Here is a 26,672-nt window from a genome sequence, read left to right on the forward strand (position 1 = left end):
TGTCTGATATTTTAACTCCTGTATGAGTCATTGCTGCCCTTGTCAACTTCCATTTTTTTATACTATTTTTGGAATTCAAGAGACACTATACGGTCAAAAGTATATGGACACCTGCTTGTCAAACATCTCATTCCAAATTAATGGACATTAATGTGGAATTGGTCCCCCCTTTGCTGTTATAACAGCCTCCACTCTTCTGGGAAGGCTTTCCACTAGATGTTGGAACATTGCTACAGGGAATGGCTTCCATTCAGTCACAAGAGCATTAGTGAGGTCGGGCACTGATTGTCATGCTGGGGACTGAAATGTGACTGAAGGAACACAAACATAGGCACAGGCATACAAACACATGATAACATACGCACTATAAACACACGCACTATAAACACAAGTACACATTGATTTTGTGTTGTATATGTGGTAGTGGAGTATGGGCCTGAGGGCATAGTGTGTTGTGAATTCTGTAATGAAAGTATTGTAATGTTTTTAAAATTGTATAACTGCCTTCATTTTGCCAGACCCCAGGAAAAGTTGCTGCTGCCTTTGCAGCAGCTAATGGGGATCCATAATAAATACAAATGCTGAAACAGGAAAGGCCTTCCCAAAACTGTTGCCACAAAGCTGGAAGCAGAGTCGTCTAGAATGTCATTGTATGCTGTAGCGTTAAGATTTCCCAACACTAGAACTAGGGGCCTAACCAGAACCAGCCCCTTATTCCTCCACCACCAAACTTTACAGTTGGCACTATGCTTTCGTGCCTGTAGCGTTCTCCTTGCACCAGCCAAACCCAGATTTTTCCGTGGGACTGCAAGATCGTGAAGAGTGATTTATCACTCCAGAGAACACGATTCCACTGCTCCAAAGTCCAATGGCAGCGAGCTTTACACCACTCCAGCTGACGCTTGGCATTAAGCATGGTGATCTTAGGCTTGTGTGAGTCTGCTCGGCCATGGAAACCCATTTAATGAAGCTCCCGACGAACAGTTCTTGTGCTGACGTTGCTTCCAGAGGCAGTTTGGAACTCGGTAGTGAGTGTTGCAACAGAGGGCAGACGTTTTCTTACCGCTTCAGCACTCAGCGGTTCCGTTTCCTTGAACTTATGTGGCCTACCACGTCGCGGCTGAGCTGTTCTTGCTCCTAGACGTTTCCACTTCCACAATAACAGCACTTACAGTTGACCAGGGCAGCTCTAGCAGGGCAGAAATTTGATGAACTGACTTGTTGGAAACGTGGCATCCAATGACGGTGCCACACAAAGTCACTGAGCTCTTTAGTAAGGCCATTCTACTGCCAATGTTCGTCTATGGAGATTGTAGGGGTGTCCACACACATCTACATATAGTATAAACTTTTTTTTAACCATTTATAAATGTATTTATTTAAAGCTTGCGTCACCACCGACACAATACAAACAGTACATACACACACATTGACATTCAGTCTTCATAGATCCAGTACATAAGAAAATATACTTACAACAATAATTAAGCAAGACTACGTATTTCTAAAATTAAAAAGTAATAATTCACACTGAAAAACATTGGCAACTGAGTTACATTGTTAAAGCTGGAAAACTGCTTCAAATACGACATCTTAATAAAACAAGTATTAGAAAACAAACTAAACCTTAACCATAGTACTCAGAGGAAATTACATTTAGTCGTTTTTTTTGTGGTTTCATGAGCCAACCTAAATTAAACATGTAATATCAGCATCCTTTTTTCAGACTAATTGGTGTCCTTATTTTGCTGCTCCCTCCCACCTCCTCTCTCAGAGCGATGTTGTTGGAGTGGAAGCTGTAGTGGGCACTTTAACAGGATGGAGCCCCAGGTCCAGGGAGGGGGCTTCGTCTGGCTGGGGAGGACTTATCTTTTGGGCCTCCAGTTTCTCGGTCAGCTTGGTGTACAGCTCCTTTACCTGGTCACTGCTCTGTGGACACCAGACAAGCACAGAGAACAGAGAATGAAGAATATGGAAATACAGTCGTTATGCCATAGGGCTAGGAGCTTTCCCATGGCCCTGACTATGGGACGTGACTATGTGACCTGAGTAGGAAAAACTATTTTATAAGCCACATGTAATTTTCAGAACAGTAAAACGTGAGGTTACTTGATATAACCCCAGCTCTATGATAATATTAGTGAGGAGTCTCACAATGGGTATCGCCTGGGGGTGGAGCCAATCTAGGAAGATCCAAATATAAGTGGCTGTAATACACTTTCATCTCACTTCTAAGTACAGTTGAAGTCAGAAGTCTACATACACCTTAAAAAAAAAAAAATGTATTTGGCTAACTCAGTTTCACAATTCCTGACATTTAATCCCAGGAAAAAAAATCCCTGTTTTAGGTCAGTTAGGATCACCACTATTTTAAGAATGTGAAATGTCAGAATAATAGTAGAGATAATTATTTATTTCAGCTTTTATTTCTTTCATCGCATTCCCAGTGGGTCAGAAGTTTACATACACTCAATTTGTATTTGTTAGCATTGCCTTTAAATTGTTTAACTTGGGTCAAATGTTTCGGGTAGCCTTCCACAAGCCTCCCACAATAAATTGGTTGAATTTTGGTCCATTCCTCCTGACAGAGCTGGTGTAACTGAGTCAGGTTTGTAGGCCTCCTTGCTCGCACACGCCTTTTCAGTTCTGCCCACAAATTTAAGGGATTAAGGTCAAGGCGTTGTGATGGCCACTATAATACCTTGAATTTGTTGTCCTTAAACCATTTTGCCACAGGTTTGGCAATATGCTTGGGGTGATTGTTCATTTGGGACCAAGCTTTAACTTCCTGACTGATGTGTTGAGATGTGGCTTCAATATATCCACATAATTTTTCATCCTCATGATGCCATCCATTTTGTGAAGTGCACCAGTCCTTCCTGCAGCAAAGCAACCCCACACCATGATGCTGCCACCCCCGTGCTTCACGGTTGGGAGTGTGTTCTTCGACTTGCAAGCCTCCCCCTTTTTCCTCTAAACATAACGATGGTCATTGTGGCCAAACAGTTCTATTTTTTTCTTCTTCATCAGACCAGAGGACATTTCTCCAAAAAGTGAGATCTTTGTCCCCATGTGCAGTTGCAAACTGCAGTCTGGCTTTTTTAATGGTGGTTTTGGAGCAGTGGCTTCTTCCTTGCAGAGTGGCCTTTCAGGTAATGTCAATATAGGACTCGTTTTACTGTGGATATAGATACTTTTGTACCCGTTTCCTCCAGCATCTTCACAAGGTCCTTTGCTGTTGTTCTGGGATGGATTTGCACTTTTCGCACCAAAGTACGTTCATCTCTAGGAGACAGAACGCGTCTCCTTCCTGAGTGGTATGACGGCTGCGTGGTTCCATGGTGTTTATACTTGCGTACTATTGTCTGTACAAATGAACGTGGTACCTTCAGGCATTTGGAAATTGCTCCCAAGGATGAACCAGACTTGTAGAGGTCTACAATGTTTTTTGAGGTCTTGGCTGATTTCTTTTGATTTTCCCATGATGTCAAGCAAAGAGGCACTGAGTTTCAAGGTGGGCCTTGAAATAAATCCACGGTTCACTTCCAATTGACTCAAATGATGTCAATTAGCCTATCAGAAGCTTCTAAAGCCATGACATCATTTTCTGGAATTTTCCAAGCTGTTTAAAGGCACAGTCAACTTAGTGTATGTAAACTTCTGACCCACTGGAATTGTGATACAGTGAAATAATCCGGCTAAACAATTGTTGGAAAAATTACTTGTGTCATGCAGATGTCCTAACCGACTAGACAAAACTATAGTTTGTTAACAAGTAATTTGTGGAGTGGTTGAAAAACTAGTTTTAATGACTCCAACATAAGTATGTAAGTGTATGTAAACTTCTGACTTAAAATGTACATGTGGTCTTCCTTACACAGAGCGTGAGGGAAACACTGAGTCACCTCACTCATAATATCATAGACCGTGGGTTATGTCAAGTAACCTTATGTAGGTAGGCCGTCATTGTAAGTAAGAATTTGTTCTTAACGGACATACCTAGATAAATAAATAAAAATGTAGCCAACTCCAGTAGAGCTCCTAATCTCTCCGAAGCCAAGTCTAGACAGGATCAACCCTCAGAAGTCCTGACAGTAAGCACCGTATGCTCTAATGAGGGCACAGTGATGTCCAGTTGGTATGGGGGGGTATCCCTGCATTACAGACCTCTTGAACAGAGACGCTTTTGAACAATGCCCGTGACACAGCCATATGTCTGTTGGAGTGAGCACTCAGGCCCTTCGGAGGTTGTAAACCCTTGCTGTTATATGCCAGTAAAATAGCCTCCATCTTCCGATGGGATAAACACTTGTGAGAAATTGGTCCCAAGAGACAAAGAGCAGATCGCTCTTTCATAGGGCTCTCGTCCGGGCATTTAGATATGCAATGGACGTACTGGACACAAGCAGTGGAGACGCTCATCCTCCATGGAGGACAAGGCCGGCGGGTGAAAGGTCAACAGCTGTAAAGTGAGGCGATTATAAGCACGACTTACTTCAGGCACAAAAGCGGGGTTAGGATGCAAGGTAACTAAACTTGGATGACCACAGGGCAAAGCTCAGGCACTAGTGGTGGACTGACAGAGCGTGCAATTCCCCCACCTGTTTTGCAGATATAATGGCTAAAAGCAGTTTTAAACGAGATAAATAACATTTCCATGCTTTCCAGCGGCATGAACAGCTGCTGTGAAATGTCCTCAAGCACAGCAGAAGGGTCCCAGGATGAGACTAGCCTTTTGGGTACTGGGCACCCTTTTAAAATGACGGACGAGGTGGTACTTCTCCGCTGTACCATTGTCGAAGCCTATGTTGCAGGCCAAGTACACCTTTGCAGTGTAAAAGGCTTGTCCTTGTCCAAAAGGTCCTGCAGGAGGCAGAGTAACTCTGGAATTGAGCAAAGAAAGGGAAGGATCTGTTTCTGATCACACCGTCTATCAAGCACACCGCACTTCTTGTTGTTGTGTTGAAGGGGCTGTAATGCTCTGTAGTTTCCACGACTTTCAGCGGCAGGCCTGTCGCATTAAGATTAATCCTCTCATGGGCCAGGACTAAAGAGCCCCAATGTTCGGATTGCGATGGAAAATCATTCTGTTCACTTGGGTCAGCAGATTGCGTACCGGTAGTTGCCAGGGCTGGTCGAACAGGAGTGAGAGATCTGCTAACCATAGCCGTCCTGGCCAGAAAAGGGCTATCAGGATGAGAGACCACTGCTGTTCTGACTCTGGAGAGAATCAGACAGAGGGGGGAAATGCGTAAAGCTGTACTCTTGGCCATGGGTGTGCCAGCGCGTCTACCCCTAGTAGCGCATCATTGCTTGTCATTGAAAAGAACAGCAGGTAGTGTGTGTTTTTGTGTGATGCGATCTACAGACGCCTGTCCTAATTTCTCCCATATTCTGGCCAATATGTGGGGATGGATTCCCTCTGGACAACAAGTCCGCTCCTTTGTTCATTGGGCATGGGTCGCGCCTGGGGCATGGGTCGCGCCTGGGGCGTAACAAATGGCGATATGCGCTGCTCCACAACAGGAGTTTGTGTGGGAGGCGCAGGGATTGGGTGCCACCCTGGAGGTTGATGTATGCCACTGTAGTTCTATTGTCCTTTCTGATTAGGACTTGACAATTCCGGAGAAAAGGCAGAAAGGGCTTTAGGGCCAGAAGTAGAGGTCGACCGATTATGATCTTTCAACGCCGATACTGATTAAATCGGCCGATTTATATATATATATATATATATATATATATATATTTGTAGTAATGACAACTACAACAATACTGAATGAACAATGAACACTTATTTGAACTTAATATAATACAAATAAAATCTATTTAGTCTCAAATAAATAATGAAACATGTTCAATTTGGTTTAAATAACACAAAAACAGTGTTGGAGAAGAAAGTAAAAGTGCAATATGTGCCATGTAAAAAAGGCTAACGTTTAAGTTCCTTGCTCAGAACATGAGAACAAATGAAAGCTGGTGGTTCAATATTCCCAGTTCTTCAATATTCCCAGTTAATAAGTTTTAGGTTGTAGTTATTATAGGAATTATGACGCGTCGACTATTTCTCTCCATACCATTTGTATTTCATATACCTTTGACTATTGGATGTTCTTATAGGCACTTTAGTATTGCCAGCCTAATCTCAGGAGTTGATAGGCTTGAAGTCATAAACAGCGCTGTGCCTCAAGCTTTGCTAAGAGTTGCTCGCAAACGCGGTAAAGTGCTGTTTGAATGAATGCTTACGAGCCTGCTGCTGCCTACCACCGCTCAGTCAGACTGCTTTATCAAATCATAGACTTAATTATAATAAACACAGAAATAAGAGCCTTAGGTCATTAATATGGTTAAATCCGGAAACTATCATTATCATACTAAAAATGTATATATATTTTTTATTTCAGTTAAATACGTAACCGTTCAGGTGGCAACCCTAAGTCTAAATATTGCTGTTACATTGCACAACCTTCAATGTTGTGTCATAATTATGTAAAATTCTCACAAAGAGCCAGGCAGCCCAAACTGTTACATATACCCTAACTCTGCTTGTACTGAACACAAAAGAAGTAACTCAATTTCCCTAGTTAATATTGCCTCCAAACATGAATTTAGTTTAAGTAAATATGCAGGTTTAAAAAATATACAAATACTGTATATTTGTTTTAAGAAAGGCATTGATGTTTATGGTTAGGTACATTTGTGCAATGATTGTGCTTTTTTCGCGAATGCGCTTTTGTTAAACCATCCCCCGTTTGGCAAAGTTGAAGTAGGCTGTGATTCGATGATAAATTAACATGCACTGCATTGATTATATGCAAAGCATGACAAGCTTGTTAACCTAGTAATATCATCAACCATGTGTAGTTAACTCGTGATTATGTGAAGATTGATGGTTTTTTATAAGATATGTTTAATGCTAACTAGCAACTTACCATGGCTCCTTGGCAGCCACAAGGTCCTTTTCCACACTTGTGGAAATAGGCATCCTGCAAATCAACTGTAATGAACCAATAGCCTTGACGAATGAAGAGAGACCACACGTTTCGCCTAACATTATAGAACGTGGACTTTCTCAGATAGCTGATGAGGATCCGTAGGTCCAATATGGGGTGCTGCCCTACCCTTCTTGGGAACCAGGAAGTAACGAGAGTTGAAACTGCTCTGGGCTTCTGCTGCTGCTACTACTCTGATCTTCCTTTTACTCAACAGAGTGGAGATCTCCTGCTCTAGTATTTGAGTCGCCAGTCACTACAGAAACCAACATTCTGTTCTAAGTTTGGCGGTTCTCTGCTGAACTGAAGTCGGAAGCCTCTCATAACCATGGTTAGAACCCAGGGATGGAAGTGTAGCAAGTGGGTCACTGCCGTAGCACCCTGTGGTCCTCTTTTGGTTATGTGTTCTGTGCTCCTGGCGAAATGCTTTGGTGCAACAGTGGTATTTTTATTTGAAAAGGCAATAAAATGCACACAATCTGGGACAGTGCTTTGTGGCAACTGAAATCTTGTCTTTTGGCCTCTGACTCAACCAACAAGGGTGTTGAGGTGAACACTACGGTATGGAGGACACTCCGGGGGAGAGTGGTCTGCTCCATCTTTTCTGTGCTTTGATATAAAAACGATCGGCCGCTGCACTGGGAACGCGCTCTGGTGGAGCAGAGTGCCCCTCCTGCAGTCTTCAGCCCGGGAGGGGGCAGGGCCGAACATTGTGTGAACCATGCACTGCTCCCCTCTGCTGCTGGGGAGGGACCCCTAGGACCGTCTTACCCCCCTTTCCTCCAGGAGAATCGTTGGGGCGGGACCTTGAAACATCTACAGCGAATGACCGCTCGGTCTCCTGTAGCTCTCCTTGACAGGCCATCAGTGAGCGGTAACGTACAGTGCCCTAACAGAGCATGCTGCGGACACATACGCCATCTGGAGGATGCTAAGCGGGCAAAGGCTAGCTGTGAGCCTCAAACCTGAGTAGATTTTGTTGTGAGCTCAATCCTCTCGACGAGAAGCTACTGTCCTATGCTTGGCGGTGGAGTCCTTCATTTTTTCCTGCTAACCTGTTCACAGGTGACAGAGGTCCAAGTCGATCGTTAGGAGAGTCGTAGAGGATCTACATCAATTCCGTGAGGAAGACGAAAGAAGTGAGATGAGAGCGCATTACGGCCACTTATATGGGAAGTGGAGTGTCTACAACAATCATGTTGTGTGATTGGATCTTCCTAGACTGGCTCCGCCCCCACCTAGTGTGAGCGACAGACATTTTTTTTTTTTACATAACCCCAATCATTGATCTTATGTGGTTAATATTACGTTTTCAAAAATGCATGATTACACCATTAGTTATTTAGGTGTTTCAATTAAAGATGAAAGGTTCTGTATAATTTATGCCAGTAATTTTGAAAGCAGTGCTCATGAGCCAAAACGGATCTCTGAAAATTGTGCACAATTGTTTACATCATCATTCATTTAGTATGATATCATGCAAATAAAACATGTAATAATCCTGCAATCCCGAATTGCAATTTATACAATGTGTTACGAATTTGTAAGTGCTCAAGATCCTGTTCAATCTCCTTTGGAACCTATTTCATGTAATATGGCAGTTTGCCCACCTGTTTTGAGGGTTCCAGGGTTTTCACTAAGGTCTCCACACAAGATGGCAGCACTTTCTGGTGAAGGTGAAGCAACAGGCGTAGGTTGTGTCTGTGGACATTGTCTTTACTGGAATACACATAAAAATATGTCAGGGTGTAATGTGAGATAAAGGTAAAATATATGACCATTAGTACAGGAAGTACAGTACTCTACCTCAATTTCACACATTTCATAAATGTTTAGTAACATTTCCATTAATTTCAAATGCAATACTTGCAGTAATCTCCTGTATGTCCCAGGAAAAGACAGACCTGGAGAAAGAGTTGAGGAGGAAGCCATCAAACACAGCAGAGCAGAACTCTTCAGTCCCAAACTCATCAGAGAGCAAGGTGAGGTGTGCTGTCAGGAGGTGCAGGAAGATGTCCCCAAAGGCCATGTCGTTGTAGGTCTCCACTGCAGTTACATGATAGAGACAAAACAATGGTGAGAGCCAGGTTAACAACAATTTACTAACAGTATTTATTTATATTAACCTGTGGCAAAACAAGTGCAGAACCTACCCAATGCGGGAAGTAACCTTTGTAAGGCATTCTTGTTCCTCTGCTTGGCAATGTGGAGTGCGTAGTACAGACCCATCTCACAAGCCACCCTGTTCTCCTGCAGGTACCTAGGGCAGGGGAGAACTTACTTTAATCAAAGAGGGTCCTCATTCAGACCTCTGTTCAAATACATGTGTATTTAAACATGTTATTTAAATACTTATTTTCTGTGTATTTGAGTATTTTCAAGTGATTTATATAATTATTTTTGAAAATACTTCAATACATAGCCTACTATTTGAAAGTATTTTAAATACGTATTTCAAATACTATTTTTAAATACCTGAGTTAAATGCATGGTATTTGATTCAGTGTATTTGATTATTTTCCAAAACTTTCAAAGTGCATTTCCAAATACATTCCAATATTCAACTACTTGTCTTTACTTAGTTCCAAATATCTTTGAAAGTAATTGAAATGCCCTACATAGTATTGGAACCAAGGTCTGTCCTCATTAAACATATAGCAGGTTCATGTACACTGTTAATAACACTGATCATTTCAATGTATATTTTAGAATATCAATACTACTTGTTTTACATGATAATGTTCTTAATGTCAACACACATATACAAAATTGAATTACAGGCATGCCACGTCTACCAAAGTAACAGTATGTCCTTTCCCCAGTGTGACATCCCATCCCAGTAACTACTTGTTGAAGTTATCAGGCAGGGCTGTAGGGTAGGAGAGGGAGGTCTTCTCCTCACTAGGGAGTTTCTGCTCTACAGTGAAGGTATAGTCGTCCACAAGTACTGACAACATGGCTGGGAGAAAATGGGTCACAACTTCCAGTTCCTGAGAGGGAAAGAATCAAATATGATGAGTCTCTGCCCTGGCTGGTTATGTCACATCTACGCCATCTAGCTGTAGTTCATTGTATTATTTTATTTTATTTTATTTTACCCCTTTTTCTCCCCAATTTTGTGGTATCCAATTGGTAGTTAGTTGTCTCATCGCTGCAACTCCCGTACGGACTCGGGAGAGGCGAATGTCGAGAGCCGTGCGTCCTCCAAAACACAACCCAACCAAGCCGCACTACTTCTTGACACAATGCCCATTTAACCCGGAAGCCAGCCACACCAATGTGTCGGAGGAAACACTGTACACCTGGCGACCGTGTCAGCGTGCACTGCGCCTGCCACAGGAGTCACTAGTTTGCGATGGGACAAGGACATCCCTGGCGGCCAAACCCTCCCCTAACCCGGACGACGCTGGGCCAATTGTGCGCCGCCCCATTGGTCTCCCGGTCGCGGCCGGCTGCGACAGAGCCTGGACTCGACTCTCTAGTGGCACAGCTAGCACTGCCTTAGACCACTGCGCCACTCGGGAGGACCTAGCTGTAGTTCATTGTAAAGAGGTTGTTTTCCTGCTCTGCACAACAAACTATTGTTGCTGTGCAGCTCATAAGTAATGTAATACAGACAGGTAAACTCACTGAACAAAAATAAGTGATTATAAAATAATACTAATAGAAAGAAATTACTGCATACCAATCGAGGCTCTTTAAAGACCTGGCTGTCAATCATATCCCAAGCACCTTGTCCAAGAGACAGCATTCTGAGTAACAGCATCAGGTCTGGACTGTCCTGTTCATTCACACAGAAACATCTCTTTAGTAGTGGCAATAGGTCTCCACATAGCATCGACAGAGGCCACGAATGACAACATTGAATGTCTTACTCTGGGTAGAGCATCCTGGCTTAGCAATTCTTGCAGGTTTCGGACCGTACTCAAAACCAGGGTGTTACTGGAAAATGGGTCACACAGTATCATGGACAGGTCCCTGGAAAGCAAGACCATTAACATTTTTGTCACATCTTTTTATTAATCCTAAAATGGTGCAATAAGACATTTTCAATCACATTTCCCCATTCTTCTTCTCTCACCCAAGTACTTTCTCCTGTCCTTTCTTCACTCCATCCAGAAAACCTTGCAACTCCCGGGCTCGCTTGGCATCCACAAACTTCTCACGGATACAGGCATCTAAGCACCAGGTGAACTGCCAAGATATAGACGTACAGCACTCTGCACAAGCATCCAGAACATTCGCCAACGTATTTGCATATATTTGAAATCAATACTACTCCTGTTTGCTTACAGAAGACATGCTGTACACATGCGTTAGGCCATACCTTGTGGCAGGAGTCTACTGAGCAGATCTCACTGATGTCCAGGTCATGGAGGGACATGAGCAGCTCTGCACGCAGGGTGCAGTAGTGGACATTACGAGTACGCAGGAAAAGTGTTCGCAAAAACTGGAGCACCATGTCATATAGTTTCACATTCTTCCCAATCATCTGGGTCAGTTTCAAGACTACCTAAAACAGAAAAAGGGTTAGTCTCAAGCACACCCAACTCTCTCTTGAATTTAAAGACTAACAAATGGTTGACTGAGGAAAACTATGGAAAAAACTATGGACTCTTGTTATTAGGGCCGGGATGATACTTGTTAGTTTCATGGCAAGGAAACAAAACCTTAAGCACATTTAACTTCTTTAGGAAAACAATCTTAAACAATCAGTTATGCTGTCATCCAGTCAATTATTTTCCAAGCTATAGCATGCAATATTTTACATACAGCAGGTTTTTAAAGAACCAAAGATTTTGGTCTGCGTTGTGTTATCATTTTGGCCATAAAAATAATAGTGATACTGGTATCATCACAGCCCTACTTGTTATAATGGGTTCACGGCCCTAATCATAACAAATGCTTATTGGAATGTGAACAGAATCTATTGGGAGTGAAAAAGTAATGAAACGGTCCAGATGTACTGGGGTGGCTCACCTCTCCTTGGCGTCTTGCTTTGGGGGAGGGGCTGAAGAAGTTGTGCAGAATAGAGAGATCGCTGCTGAAAAGTGCTGCCTCCTTTGCCACGATATACTGCTTGAGCAAGGGCGAGACCTCATCTCCGAAGAGAGCCTGGTTTTCCTGCCAGATCTGCCTCTTCACCTCAACAGCACAGACCTTATACAGTTCCTTATCAGCCATCACAAGCTTCAGCTTTTTCTCTGGTACCTGTTCATAGGAAAATAAACACTCAATCAGAACATTTCAAACACTGAGCTGTGGTAGAGATCAAGGTGCTTTGGAGAAAGAATCATGGAAAACAAGTCACTTCTTATGGCTAATGTGATTTGCAAAGAACTATAAATTGAAAAAGAAGTGCATTCACTTAAAGCTAGAATCATTCAAATTGGTGAAACTGCTACATCTGTTTGGAATATTAAAACAAAGAAGTTACTGCAAGCAACAAACACTTTTTTTCCCCCGCCTCGGACATCATTGCACAGGAGACTGAACAGCGGAGTACGTACCTGTCTTTACCATGCTGCCGGAGGCTCCTCTCTTCTATTCCAACAACAAAACTATAACAAAGGAGCTGGGGAGAACAGTGGAGCTGTTTCCCCTAATGCAGATTGGATTTGAAGGTGGGAAGACCGAGACTTGCCTTTGGAAGATGCTTCAGCACCTGCATGACCACTGGCTGAATGGAAGGCATCTTCACCAGCGGAAAGCTCTTCTCCAGCAGCTCTTTAAGTTTACCATAACTGTAGAGGGAGCAGGAATACCCAGAAACTCAATGCCTAAAATACATGTACAATGGTTGATGACTTCTCTATGAAGACCTGCTGTTTACTAGCATAGATGTCGCACCGGTCCTCATCCTTGCCCTCCGCGATAGTAGCGACTCGCTCCATCAACTTGTCACGAAGCTCGTCAAAGACAGACTGGTGAAACTCCAACCGAGGAGTTCCATGAAGGTCCAGGAAGGGAAGAGCTGACTGAAGAGTTGGTAACAAAATGCCATTTTCTGTCTGCAAAACAACACAGCCCAGACAGACCAAAAACAGACTGATGAAGGTGAGATAATAATCAATGCACTGACATGGTGGTGTTACACATTTGATAATCATTGCAGGGATAATTGTGTAATCTAACATTACTCATGGAGCCTGCTTACCAGGGTTGGGTGGGTTACTTTCTAAATGTAATCTGTTAGTTACTATTCACCTGTCTAGAAATGTAATAAATAACAGAATTTTGGGATTACCCAAACTCCATACCAATCTAATTACTTTCAGATTACCTTTGCCTTAAGAGCCATTAGAAAAAGACAAAAGGATCCATGAGTCTAAATAGTGGTCTCGGGCTTGTGGATCAGACTTGCTCAAGTGGAACGAACTTAAAAAACGTGTGCCTTTTTTCATGCTGAATTGAAAAACATTCAGGAAAACAGAAAAGGTATTTTCTTCACAAACATCCTTCCTGGATTTAAAAGTAATACAAAAAGTAATGATTACAATAATTTAGCTGGTAACAAATTATTACAGTTTAAAAAAAAATTGTAATCATTACATGTACTAGATGGTGAGCTGAAGCAAGCCATTTGCTTTAGTTTTGAAATTATCAATCTATGTCAAGAGGAGCTGGTTTTTAGATAGTGTATGTTCCTTCTGAATACATTTCCATTTGTTGGCCATGTCAATTATTGCACATTTGTTCTAAATACTTATGTTCACTAGCTGGACAGCCAAATGCTGTCGACTACTAAACTGTAAACCAATCAAAACTTGTTCACTATCCAGATACCATCTCTGCTGATCACATCTGCCAATCACATTCTCTTTATCTAAGGTACTAAACACAGCTGGTAACAGCTCAAGAAAGAGTCTTTATTTAATTGTAATCTAACTATTTAGCTGTAAAATGACTCCCAACTTAAAATGCATTAGCCTTAGTAATGTAGCTAGCTTGTTAGTTAGCTAGCTAGGTACAACAAGTAGATCAGTTGCTAGTTAGCAGGAGCAGATAGCTAGTGATTTTAAAGCTATGTCATTCCAGGACAAGGAGTGTTTTAGCTATCAATTTAATCCAAGTAATAATTTCAGACAAAAAAAACGAATCTATAGGTTAAGTAGTGTAAAGGGAATACAGTCATCAAGGCAGGACCCACTAATTTCATTCATACTGACAAATAAGAAATGCCACATTATCCCTGTCGATAGCTAGAGTAAGATGATTGGAGAGCAACCTGACTCAGACTGCTAGGATGTTCATTTTCTAGCTCACAAACTACATTCCTTTGTCGTGATCATTTATTTTACTCATATGTGGCCTGAGCACACAAATTATCCTAGATAGAAGGGAGAATACTGAAGCATGCGTTGATGACAGTTCTACAGTCTCCATCAAAGGCCCGGGCTTTTGGCATAGATGGTAAAGCTCTCATTTCTGGACTGTAACATTGTAAGATTGTGCCCGCCACAACACGTGACATATACAGCGCATTTGGAAAGTATTCAGACCCCTTGACTTTTTCCATATTTTGGTGCGTTACAGCCTTATTCTAAAATTGATTAAATTGTATTTGTTCCTCATCAATCTACACACAATACCCCATAATGACAAAGCAAAAACATAAGTATTAAGTCCCTTTACTCAGTACTTTGTTGAAGCACCATTGACATCGATTACAACCTTGGGTCTTCTTGGGTATGACGCTACAAGCTTGGCACACCTGTATTTGGGTAGTTTCTCACATTCTTCTCTGCAGATCCTCTAAAGCTCTGTCAGGTTGGATGGGGAGCGTTGCTGCACAGCTATTTTCAGGTCTCCCAGAAATGTAAGCTCGGGTTCAAGTCCGGGCTCTCGTTGGGCCACTCAAGGACATTCAGAGACTTGACCCGAAGCCACTACGGCATTGTCTTGGCTGTATGCGTAGGATTGTTGTCCTGTTGGAAGGTGAACCTTCACCTCAGTTTGAGGTCCTGAGCGCTCTGGAGCAGGTTTTCATCAAGGATCTCTATGCTTTGCACAGTTCATCTTTGCTTTGATCCTGACTAGTCTCCCAGTCCCTGCCGCTGAAAGACATCCTCACAGCATGATGCTGCCACCACCACCACCACCATGGGGAAGGTGCCAGGTTTCCTCCAGACGCTTGGCATTCGGGGCAAAGAGTTCCATCATGGCATCTTGTTTCTCATGGTCAGAGTATTTAGGTGTCTTTTGACAAACTCCAAGCGGGATGTCATGTGCCTTTTACTGTGGAGTGGCCACTCTACCATGCTGCAGAGATGGTTGTCCTTCTGGAAGGTTCTCCAATCTCCACAGAGGAACTCTGGAGCTCTGTCAGAGTGACCATCGGTTTCTTGGTCACCTCCCTGACCAAGGCCCGTCTTCCCCGATTGCTCAGTTTGGCCGGGCGTCAATGTCTAGCAAGAGTCTTGGTAGTTCCAAACTTCTTCCATTTAATAATGACAGAGGCCACTGTGTTCTTGGGGACCTTCAAAGCTGCAGAAATGTTTTGGTACCCTTCCCCAGATCTGTGCTTCGACACAATCCTGTCTCGGAACTGACAACTACAGACAATTCCTTCGACCTCATGGCTTGGTTTTTGCTCTGACATGCACTGTCAACTGTGGGACCTTATATAGATAGGTGTGTGCCTTTCCAAATCATGTCCAATCAATTTAATTTACCACAGGTGGACTCCAATTAAGTTGTAGAAACATCAAGGATGATCAACGGAAACAGGGTGCACCTTGCTCATTCGACTCTCATAGCAAATGGTCTAAACATTTCAAAAAGCCTGTTTTTGCTTTGTCATTATAGGGTAGTGTATATATTTTATTTTAAATCCATTTTGCAATAAGGCTGTAAAGAATATGGAAAAAGTCAAGGGGTCTGTATAGTTTCCAAAGTATGGTTGGTTACACTATATTTAGATAATTCAAATACTGCCTGAGACACCTTTGCTATTTGTCTCTGTACTCAATAAATGGTGAAACACTATTTGGGATTGTGTTCGAATGCATATGCATGAAATGTACATTATGGAAACATGCCTCACACCCAGTCATAGTTACTAGAATAATAGATAATTGTTAATAACCTTCTAAAAGTTTATGGTGCCAAAGTTACTAACCACCTAAATATACTCACATTCACTGAACATTTAGTATTTGCAACTCAAACTATTTACCAAATGCTTTTTCTATAATCCTACCGACCCTTTATCATTCTCCATATCTTACATTCCAATGCATCCAACATTATGCATACCCACTATGGGATTGGGCAGCTGCTATTTGACAACTGATCTAGTTTAGAAATCAAACTCTGATTATATTATTGCAAGGCACATTGTACAGCTGTTTTTAGAGAGGATTGTATTTCAAGGTATGCCATGTGTGTAGGCTGTGCCATATGTATTGGTTAATACGCATATGCAGCTGTCATTTTTAAACCTTCATTCTAGCATACATGACACACACACATCTTTCCATCAACATTTTATTTGGGTTTCTATGCAAATTATATGATTGAATGTGTCTTTAAGCCTGCAGCTAAACTCAGCAAAAAAATAAGCGTCCTCAATGTCAACTGCGTTTATTTTCAGCAAACTTAACTTGTAAATATTTGTATGAACATAACAAGATTCAACACCAGACATAAACTGAACAAATTCCGCAGACATGTGACTAACAGAAATTGAATAATGTGTCCCTGAACAAAGGGGGGGGATCAAAATCAAAAGTAACATTCAGTATCTGGTGTGGACACCAGCTGCATTAAGCACTGCAGTGCATCTCCTCCTCATGGACTGCATCAAATTTGCCAGTTCTTGCTGTGAGATGTTACCACACTCTTCCACCAATGCACCTGCAAGTTCCCAGACATTTCTGGGGGGGAATGGAGCTAGCCCTCACCCTCCAATCCAACAGGTCCCAGACGTGCTCAATGGGATTTAGATCTGGGCTCTTCACTGGCCATGGCAGAACACGGACATTCCTGTCTTGCAGGAAATCACGCACAGAACGAGCAGTATGGCTGGTGGCATTGTCATGCTGGAGGGTCATGTCAGGATGAGCCTGCAGGAAGGGTACCACATGAGGGAGGAGGATGTCTTCCCTGTAACGCACAGCGTTGAGATTGCAGGCAATGACAACAAACTCAGTCTGATGATGCTGTGACACACCGCTCCAGACCACGGCAGACCTTCCACCTCCAAAATCGATCCCGCTCCAGAGTACAGGCCTCGGTGTAACGCTCATTCCTTCGACAATAAACACAAATCCGACAATCACCCCTGGTGAGACAAAACCGCGACTCGTCAGTGATGAGCACTTTTTGCCAGTCCTGTCTGGTCTAGCGACGGTGGGTTTGTGCACATAGGCAACATCGTTGCCGGTGATGTCTGGTGAGGACCTGCCATACAACAGGCCTACAAGCCCTCAGTCCAGCCTCTCTCAGCCTATTGCGGACAGTCTGAGCACTGATGGAGGGATTGTGCGTTCCTGGTGTAACTCGGGCAGTTGTTGTTGCCATCCTGTACCTGTCCCGCAGGTGTGATGTTCGGATGTACCAATCCTGTGCAGGTGTTGTTACACACCACTGCCACTGCGAGGCCGATCAGCTGTCCGTCCTGTAGCGCTGACTTAGGCGTCTCACAGTAGGCGTCTCAATGGCCACATCTGCAGTCCTCATGCGTCCTTGCAGCATGCCTAAGGCACATTCACGCAGATGAGCAGCGACCCTGGGCATCTTTCTTTTCATCAGTAGAAAGGTCTCTTTAGTGTCCTAAGTTTTCATAACTGTGACCTTAATTGCCTACCGTCTAAGCTGTTAGTGTCTTAACGTGTTCAATCATATTTATGGTTCATTGAACAAGCATGGGAAACAGTATTTAATCCCTTTACAATGAAGATCTGTGAAGTTATTTGGATTTTTACGAATTATCTTTGAAAGACAGGGTCCTGAAAAAGGGACATTCCTTTTTTTGCTGAGTTTAGTTACATGAAATGAGACAATCGTGCCAAAACATTGAAATTAAATTCACTGACAGAGATAGCTAATGAAACACTAGCTTCCTGAGCTAGTACATTGACAATATTAGCTAGCTAGGCAACTGTAACATTGGCTTGCTTTCAATAAATTGGCAAAATGGTCACCGGAGTTACCTCTTCATATGATCAAGACCTGTACGTTGTATCAAACAAAACAAAATCTTTGGAAATAACAGAAAACATAGCATCATTAACACGCCTGACATATATTCTTTAGTAGGACCATTATTGTTCTAGTGAAGGAGGAGCAATACTTTTTGATGACATTATGAAGAATGAATCAAAACAGGCCTGGCTGCGCTTCGGGCTGTTGCACACACAAAGACAGAACCGGCATGCATACATGACACACAGCATAAAATAATGCACTGTTTACCAACTTATGGTAGCCAACACACTATAACCAATAGTGACAACAACAGTGTCACATCAAAGGTGACAGGCTTATGGTGCTGAAAGGACAGCAACATAATACCTTTGCACTCCATGGCTCTGAAGGAGACAATTTTGGTCAAACACAGACACTACTGATAGACAGGAGACAGCAGTCACACACAGAATCAAATAATGTTAAAGAATAGGCAGCCCATTCACTCCATTAGGCCCCATGAAATCATACCAATATGAAAGCACAACCACGTCATGTGCAAAATGAAATTAACAAACCAGCTATTCCTTCCCATTGCAAATATATTTTATAGCTTTCATCACACTAACCAGTGATTTAAAGTTTAAATGTAACAACGTTTCTCAGTCATTCTTTTCAAAGAGATAGCTAACAACAAGTGAGCTGCAACAAAAAACAGTGCTACGAACCAGATGATGATAATTTGTAAACAAAGTTTGAAAGTCAATCTTGAAAAGGGTGATGCTAACAAACATCTACCCTTAAAGTTGATAACAGCTGCTGCAGCCGCAATTTTCACACTACTACAACACCTGCTAGCTAACATTACTAGCGTTAACATGGAAAAACTACTGCTTGCAACACTGATTATTTTCTCTTGCTCTCCACAAACCCCATGTGCCTTATTTAGATTATAAACGGTTCACCAACGTAATTTGAGCAGTACAAATAAAAGTTGTGTCCTACCCGTGGTATACGGTCTGACATACCACAGATTTCAGCCAATCACAACATCTGCATTGAGCTAAAGGGTAGAGCAGCCGCTTTCAAGGAGCGCGACTAACGCGGAAGCTTCTAAGAAACCCCGCTATGCCCTCCGACGAACCATCAAACAGGGAAAGCGTCAATACAGGACTAAGATCGAATCGTAACTACACCGGCTCCGATGCTCATCGGATTCCATTGCAAAACGTTGTGATGGACTCTCCTGGGGTGCATTCTTTGAACCAATTCTGTTGCTAAACGTTTTGCAACAGGAACAGTTTACTCCAGGACACCTACACCACCCGATGTCACAGGAAGGCCATAAAGATCATCAAGGACATCAACCACCCGAGCCACTGCCTGTTCACCCCGCTATCATCCAGAAGGCGAGGTCAGTACAGGTGCATCAAAGCTGGGACCGAGAGACTGAAAAACAGCTTCTATCTCAAGGCCATCAGACTGTTAAACAGCCACCACTAACACTGAGTGGCTGCTGCCAACACACTGACACTGACTCAACTCCAGCCACTTTAATAATGGGAATTGATGGGAAATGATGTAAATATATCACTAGCCACTTTAAACAATGCTACCTTATATAATGTTACTTACCCTACATTATTCATCTCATATGCATACGTATATACTGTACTCTATATCATCGACTGTATCCTTATGTAATACATGTATCACTAGCCACTTTAAACTATGCCACTTTGTTTACATACTCATCTCATTTGTACATACTGTACTCGATACCATCTACTGTATCTTGCCTATGCTGCTCTGTACCATCACTCATTCATATATCCTTATGTACATATTCTTTATCCCCTTACACTGTGTACAAGACAGTAGTTTTGGAATTGTTAGTTAGATTACTTGTTATTACTGCATTGTCGGAACTAGAAGCACAAGCATTTCACTACACTCGCATTAACATCTGCTAACCATGTGTATGTGACAAATAAACATTTGATTGATTTGATTTGACAAATGCTCTTCAACATCATATAAAAGCTGTTGTGTTCTTAAACGGAAGTAGTGGTTATTTTTTAAATTGTATGGATTCCACGTGTTGCCATTCCAATCTGAGTAATCTGTGAAGTTGCAAATTGCACATCTCAATTATCGATTGTGGAAGTGGAGAAGTCTGCAGGGTTTTTTCTTCCAGACGCTGTTGCAAAACGTGTCTTATACAGAAGCAAATGGAACGGGGAGGGGACCTAACTGAATTTGTCCAATTGAAACTCCGTTTGGCTGTTAAATTGTAAACGGTTTCCGTAATGAATACACCCCAGAACCCAACAGCGTTAGGATTAAACGCTTCAGAATCGGTGTAATGAGTACACCACTGGTTTTCGTTGCAAAACGTTTTCCGTTTGAAATACACGACTTTAGAGCACTTTGACATCATACAGGGGTTGGCCGTCATTGTAAATAAGAATTTGTTCTTAACCGACTGGTTAAATAAAGGCTCGGGTCCACGCGCATGCGCACTCATATTTTGGAGAAATTAGAAGGCGCGAATAGAAAGAATTGTTCTAAATAACTCCAGCAGCGTGTTTACTTTGGAAATTATGTTACCTACGTTTACTGAAGCCATTCCCAAACAAAATTCCCCCAGTGGGGTGATTTAATGAACGATTAATTCAGGGCGACCGTGGAAGCGCTGCCGAACGATGCCCTGTGTCATTGCTAGCTAACATTAACTGACTAGCTAACGTTATTTGAATGACCTACGTTGACTAACCACTAACTTAACTGATATTTATAGTAACCAATGTGCACAATACATAGTTTGAACCACTGTACTGTCGATACGCTAGTATCAACATGCTTTTAGTCCTGTTTTATCTAGCTGCTAGCTAACTTCAGGTTAGCTTACCTGAAACTGGTCAATGGCTTTCAGAGGCTCTGTGCAGTTGGTCAGTGTTTCTTTTAAATCCTCGCCATTAGATATCCCAAGCTCAGGCAGGCCCGCAAACATTTTGTGTGTACAATAGAACTAGCTATATTAATCAAATAAACACAGGGCTAATAATACAATACGTTCATGAATGAATGACTGACTACAAGTTCTCAACTTTGGTTCTTCTTGGCAAACCAAAGATTATGAATAAATAAAGATTACCACCCGAAAAAGCCCGTTCCGGTCTACATAACTGAGTGTGTATCCCATAGAAGCTGGGTCTGGTCTACTTAGGGTGCATTCGTAAATTGTCTCCAGTGCGCCGCTCTGGGGTCGTTTGTAAATTCGGCTCGCTGTTAAATTATCAGTTTAGAGCGCACACTGGAAGCTCTGACGGAGGAGAAGGGTTGATCCGAGATTTCTGACATCACAACGGCAATCAAACACCCAAGCTCACTGGCTAAAGTTGGCAAGCTTGCTAGCTACTTCCAGACAAACAAGGGAACACCTCACTGACCATGTTACTCGCCCTAGCAGAGTTGGCTTGGCTGTTTTCATGTTATATATCAAATGTTATTTCTCACATGCGCCGAATACAACAGTGAAATGCTTACTTATACAAGTCCTTAACCAACAATGCATTTTAAGAAAATGCACCAAAAAAGTAAGAGATAAGAATAACTAATTAAAGAGCAGCAGTTAATAACAATAGCGGCACTATATACAGTGCCTTGCGAAAGTATTCGCCCCCCTTGAACTTTGCGACCTTTTGCCACATTTCAGGCTTCAAACATAAAGATATAAAACTGTATTTTTTTGTGAAGAATCAACAACAAGTGGGACACAATCATTAAGTGGAACGACATTTATTGGATATTTCAAACTTTTTTAACAAATCAAAAACTGAAAAATTGGGCGTGCAAAATTATTCAGCCCCTTTACTTTCAGTGCAGCAAACTCTCTCCAGAAGTTCAGTGAGGATCTCTGAATGATCCAATGTTGACCTAAATGACTAATGATGATAAATACAATCCACCTGTGTGTAATCAAGTCTCCGTATATAAATGCACCTGCACTGTGATAGTCTCAGAGGTCCGTTAAAAGCGCAGAGAGCATCATGAAGAACAAGGAACACACCAGGCAGGTCCGAGATACTGTTGTGAAGAAGTTTAAAGCCGGATTTGGATACAAAAAGATTTCCCAAGCTTTAAACATCCCAAGGAGCACTGTGCAAGCGATAATGTTGAAATGGAAGGAGTATCAGACCACTGCAAATCTACCAAGAACTGGCCGTCCCTCTAAACTTTCAGCTCATACAAGGAGAAGACTGATCAGAGATGCAGCCAAGAGGCCCATGATCACTCTGGATGAACTGCAGAGATCTACAGCTGAGGTGGGAGACTCTGTCCATAGGACAACAATCAGTTGTATATTGCACAAATCTGGCCTTTATGGAAGAGTGGCAAGAAGAAAGCCATTTCTTAAAGATATCCATAAAAAGTGTTGTTTAAAGTTTGCCACAAGCCACCTGGGAGACACACCAAACATGTGGAAGAAGGTGCTCTGGTCAGATGAAACCAAAATGGAACTTTTTGGCAACAATGCAAAACGTTATGTTTGGCGTAAAAGCAACACAGCTCATCACCCTGAACACACCATCCCCACTGTCAAACATGGTGGTGGCAGCATCATGGTTTGGGCCTGCTTTTCTTCAGCAGGGACAGGGAAGATGGTTAAAATTGATGGGAAGATGGATGGAGCCAAATACAGGACCATTCTGGAAGAAAACCTGATGGAGTCTGCAAAAGACCTGAGACTGGGATGGAGATTTGTCTTCCAACAAGACAATGATCCAAAACATAAAGCAAAATCTACAATGGAATGGTTCAAAAATAAACATATCCAGGTGTTAGAATGGCCAAGTCAAAGTCCAGACCTGAATCCAATCGAGAATCTGTGGAAAGAACTGAAAACTGCTGTTCACAAATGCTCTCCATCCAACCTCACTGAGCTCGAGCTGTTTTGCAAGGAGGAATGGGAAAAAATTTCAGTCTCTCGATGTGCAAAACTGATAGAGACATACCCCAAGCGACTTACAGCTGTAATCGCAGCAAAAGGTGGCGCTACAAAGTATTAACTTAAGGGGGCTGAATAATTTTGCACGCCCAATTTTTCAGTTTTTGATTTGTTAAAAAAGTTTGAAATATCCAATAAATGTCGTTCCACTTCATGATTGTGTCCCACTTGTTGTTGATTCTTCACAAAAGAATACAGTTTTATATCTTTATGTTTGAAGCCTGAAATGTGGCAAAAGGTTGCAAAGTTCAAGGGGGCCGAATACTTTCGCAAGGCACTGTACAATGGGTAGCGGTGTTGAGGTAATATGAAAATGTAGGTGGAGTTATTAAGCTGTTTAGGAGCCTTTTTGACCTAGACTTGGTGCTCTGGTACTGCTTGCCGTGCAGTAGCAGAGAGAACAGTCTATGACTAGGGTGGCTGGAGTCTATGACAATTTTTAGGACCTTTCCTCTGATACCGCCTGGTATAGAGGTCCTGGTTGGCAGGAAGGTTGGCCCGTTGATGTACTGGGCCGTACGCACTACCCTCTGTAGTGCCTTGCGGTCGGAGGCCGAGCAGTTGCCATACCAGGCAGTGATGCAACCCGTCAGGATGCTCTCGATGGTGCAGCTGTAAATCCTTTTGAGGATCTGAGGACCCATGCCAAATCTTTTCACCGACAACGATTAGACAGCCTATAGGGAGAAGGTCAGAGACCTGGCGCAAGAATAACAACCTCTCCCTAAACGTGATCAAGACAAAGGAGATGATTGTGGACTACAGGAAAAGGAGGACCGAGCACCCCCCCCCCCCCCCCCCCATTCTCATCGACGGGGCTGTAGTGGAGCAGGTTGAGAGCTTCAAGTTCCTTGGCGTCCACATCACCAACAAATGAACATGGTCCAAGCACACCAAGACAGTAGTGAAGAGGGCACGACCAAACCTATTCCTATTCTAATCGTTGTCGGTGATCAGGCCTACCATTGTTGTGTCATCGACAAACTTAATGATGGTGTTGGAGTCCTGCCTGGACGTGCAGGCATGAGTGAACAGGGAGTACAGAAGGGGACTGAGCACACACCCCCGAGGGGCCCCCGTGTTGAGGATCAACATGGCGGATGTGTTGTTACCTACCATTACCACCTTGGGGCGGCCCGTCAGGAAGTTTAGGATCCAGTTGCAGAGGGAGGTGTTTAGTCCCACGGTCCTTAGCTTAGTGATGAGCTTTGAGGTCACTATAGTGTTGAACGCTGAGCTGTAGTCAATGACTAGCATTCTCACATACAGTTGAAGTCGGAAGTTTACATACACTTAGGTTGGAGTCAGTAAAACTTGTTTTTCAACCACTCCACAAATTTCTTCTTAACAAACTATAGTTTTGGAAAGTCGGTCACGACATCTACCTTGTGCATGACACAAATAATTTTTCCAACAATTGTTGACATACAGATCATTTAACTTATAATTCACTGTATCACAATTTCAGTGGGTCAGAAGTTTACATACACTAAGTTGACTGTGCCTTTAAACAGCTTGGAAAATTCCAGAAAATTATGTTATGGCTTTAGAAGCTTCTGATAGGCTAATTGACATCATTTGAGTCAATTGGAGATGTACCTGTGGATGTATTTCAAGGCCAACCTTCAAACTCAGTGCTCCTTTGCTTGACATCATGGGAAAATCATAAGAAACCAGCCAAGACCTAAAAAAATAAATAAATGTAGACTTCCACAGGTCTGGTTCATCCTTGGGAGCAATTTCCAAATGCCGGAAGGTACCACGTTCATCTGTCCAAACAATAATACACAAGTATTAACACCATGGGACCATGCAGCCGTCATACCGGACAGGAAGGAGACGCGTTCTGTCTCCTAGAGATGAACGTACTTTGGTGCGAAAAGTGCAAATATATCCCAGAACAATAGCAAAGGACCTTGTGAAGATGCTGGAGGAAACAGGTACAAAAGTATCTGTATATCCACAGTAAAACGAGTCCTATATCGACATTACCTGAAAGGCCACTCAGCAAGAAAGAAGCCACTGCTCCAAAACCGCCATAAAAAAGCCAGACTACGGTTTGCAACTGCACATGGGGACGAAGAGCGTACCTTTTGGAGAAATGTCCTCTGGTCTGATGAAACAAAAATATAACTGTTTGGCCATAATGACCATTGTTATGTTTGGAGGAAAAAGGGGGAGGCTTGCAAGCCGAAGAACACCATCCCAACCGTGAAGCACTGGGATGGCAGCATCATGTTGTGGGGGTGCTTTGCTGCAGGAGGGACTGGTGCACTTCACAAAATAGATGGCATCATGAGGATGGAAAATTATGTGGATATTTTGAAGCAACATCTCAAGACATCAGTCAGGAAGTTAAAGCTTGGTCACAAATGGGTCTTCCAAACGGACAATGACCCCAAGCATACTTCCAAAGTTGTGGCAAAATGGCTTAAGGACAACAAAGTCAAGGTATTGGAGTGGCCATCACAAAAGCCTGGCCTCAATCCTATAGAAAATGTGAGGGCAAAACTGAAGAAGCATGTGCGAACAAGGAGGCCTTCAAACCTGACTCAGTTACACCAGCTCTGTCAGGAGGAATGGGCAAATATTCACCCAACTTATTGTGGGAAGCTTGTGGAAGCCTACCCAAACATTTTACCCATGTTAAATAATTTAAAGGCAAGGCTAACAAATACAAATTGAGTATATGTAAACTTCTGAACCACTGGCAATGTGATGAAGGAAATTAAAGCTGAAATTAATAATGATCTCTACTAATATTCTGACATTTCACATTCTTAAAATAAAGCAGTGATCCTAACTGACCTAAGACAGGGAATTTTTACTGCAATTAAATGTCAGGTATTGTGAAAACTGAGTTTAAATGTATTTGGCTAAGGTTCATGTAAACTTCAACTGTAGGTGTTCCTTTTGTCCAGGTGTGAAAGGGCAGTGTGGAGTGCAACAGAGATTGCATCATCTGTGGATCTGTTGGTGCGGTATGCAAATTGGAGTTTCTAGGATAATGGTGTTGATGTGAGCCATGAACAGCCTTTCAAAGCATTTCATGGCTTCAGACCTGAGTGCTACGGGTCCGTAGTCATTTAGGCAGCTTACCTTAGTGTTCTTGGACATAGGGACTATGGTGGTCTGCTTGAAACATGTTGGTATTACAGACTCAGACAGTTAGAGGTTAAACATGCCAGAAAAGACACTTGCCAGTTGGTCAGCCCATGCTCTGAGTGCACGTCTTGGTAATCCATCTGGCCCTGCGGCCTCATGAATGTTGACCTGTTTAAAGGTCTTACTCACATTGGCTGCGGGGAGCCTGATCACACCGTCATCTGGAACAGCTGATGCTCTCATGCATGTTTTAGTGTTACTTGCCTCGAAGCGAGCATAGGAAGTGATTTAGCTCGCCTGGTAGGCTCGTGTCACTGGGCAGCTCTTGGCTGTGCTTCCCTTTGTAGTCTGTAATAGTTTGCAAGCCCTGCCACATCCGACGAGCATCGGAGCCAGTGTCATACGCTTCGATTTTAATCCTGTATTGACGCTTTGCC

The 26,672-nt window shown here is 42.7% G+C and overlaps 1 protein-coding gene across 3 annotated transcripts; it reads right to left on the reverse strand.

The window, feature by feature from the left end:
• Positions 1-1,349: 1,349 nt before the first annotated feature.
• LOC139410782 (negative elongation factor B-like) lies at positions 1,350-21,437 on the reverse strand. 3 transcript variants are annotated; one of them, XM_071156278.1, is made up of 13 exons: positions 21,031-21,437; positions 12,840-13,000; positions 12,634-12,733; positions 11,970-12,200; positions 11,317-11,502; positions 11,071-11,183; positions 10,865-10,967; positions 10,675-10,770; positions 9,837-9,979; positions 9,143-9,249; positions 8,894-9,035; positions 8,600-8,708; positions 1,350-1,929 (listed from the first exon to the last, which is right to left on the reverse strand). In XM_071156278.1, exons 1-13 carry the CDS (start codon positions 21,130-21,132, stop codon positions 1,771-1,773), a joined length of 1,752 nt encoding a protein of 583 aa, XP_071012379.1. In that variant the 5' UTR covers positions 21,133-21,437; the 3' UTR covers positions 1,350-1,770. The 3 variants fall into 3 exon arrangements, with proteins under 3 accessions (XP_071012379.1, XP_071012380.1, XP_071012382.1); XM_071156279.1 differs by having other exon boundaries at positions 21,277-21,368; XM_071156281.1 differs by having other exon boundaries at positions 12,840-12,996; positions 21,031-21,151.
• Between the last annotated feature and the right edge of the window lie 5,235 nt (positions 21,438-26,672).

The sequence above is a fragment of the Oncorhynchus clarkii genome, chromosome 6, assembly GCF_045791955.1.
Source record: "Oncorhynchus clarkii lewisi isolate Uvic-CL-2024 chromosome 6, UVic_Ocla_1.0, whole genome shotgun sequence".
In the NCBI taxonomy this organism is placed as follows: Eukaryota; Metazoa; Chordata; class Actinopteri; order Salmoniformes; family Salmonidae; genus Oncorhynchus; species Oncorhynchus clarkii.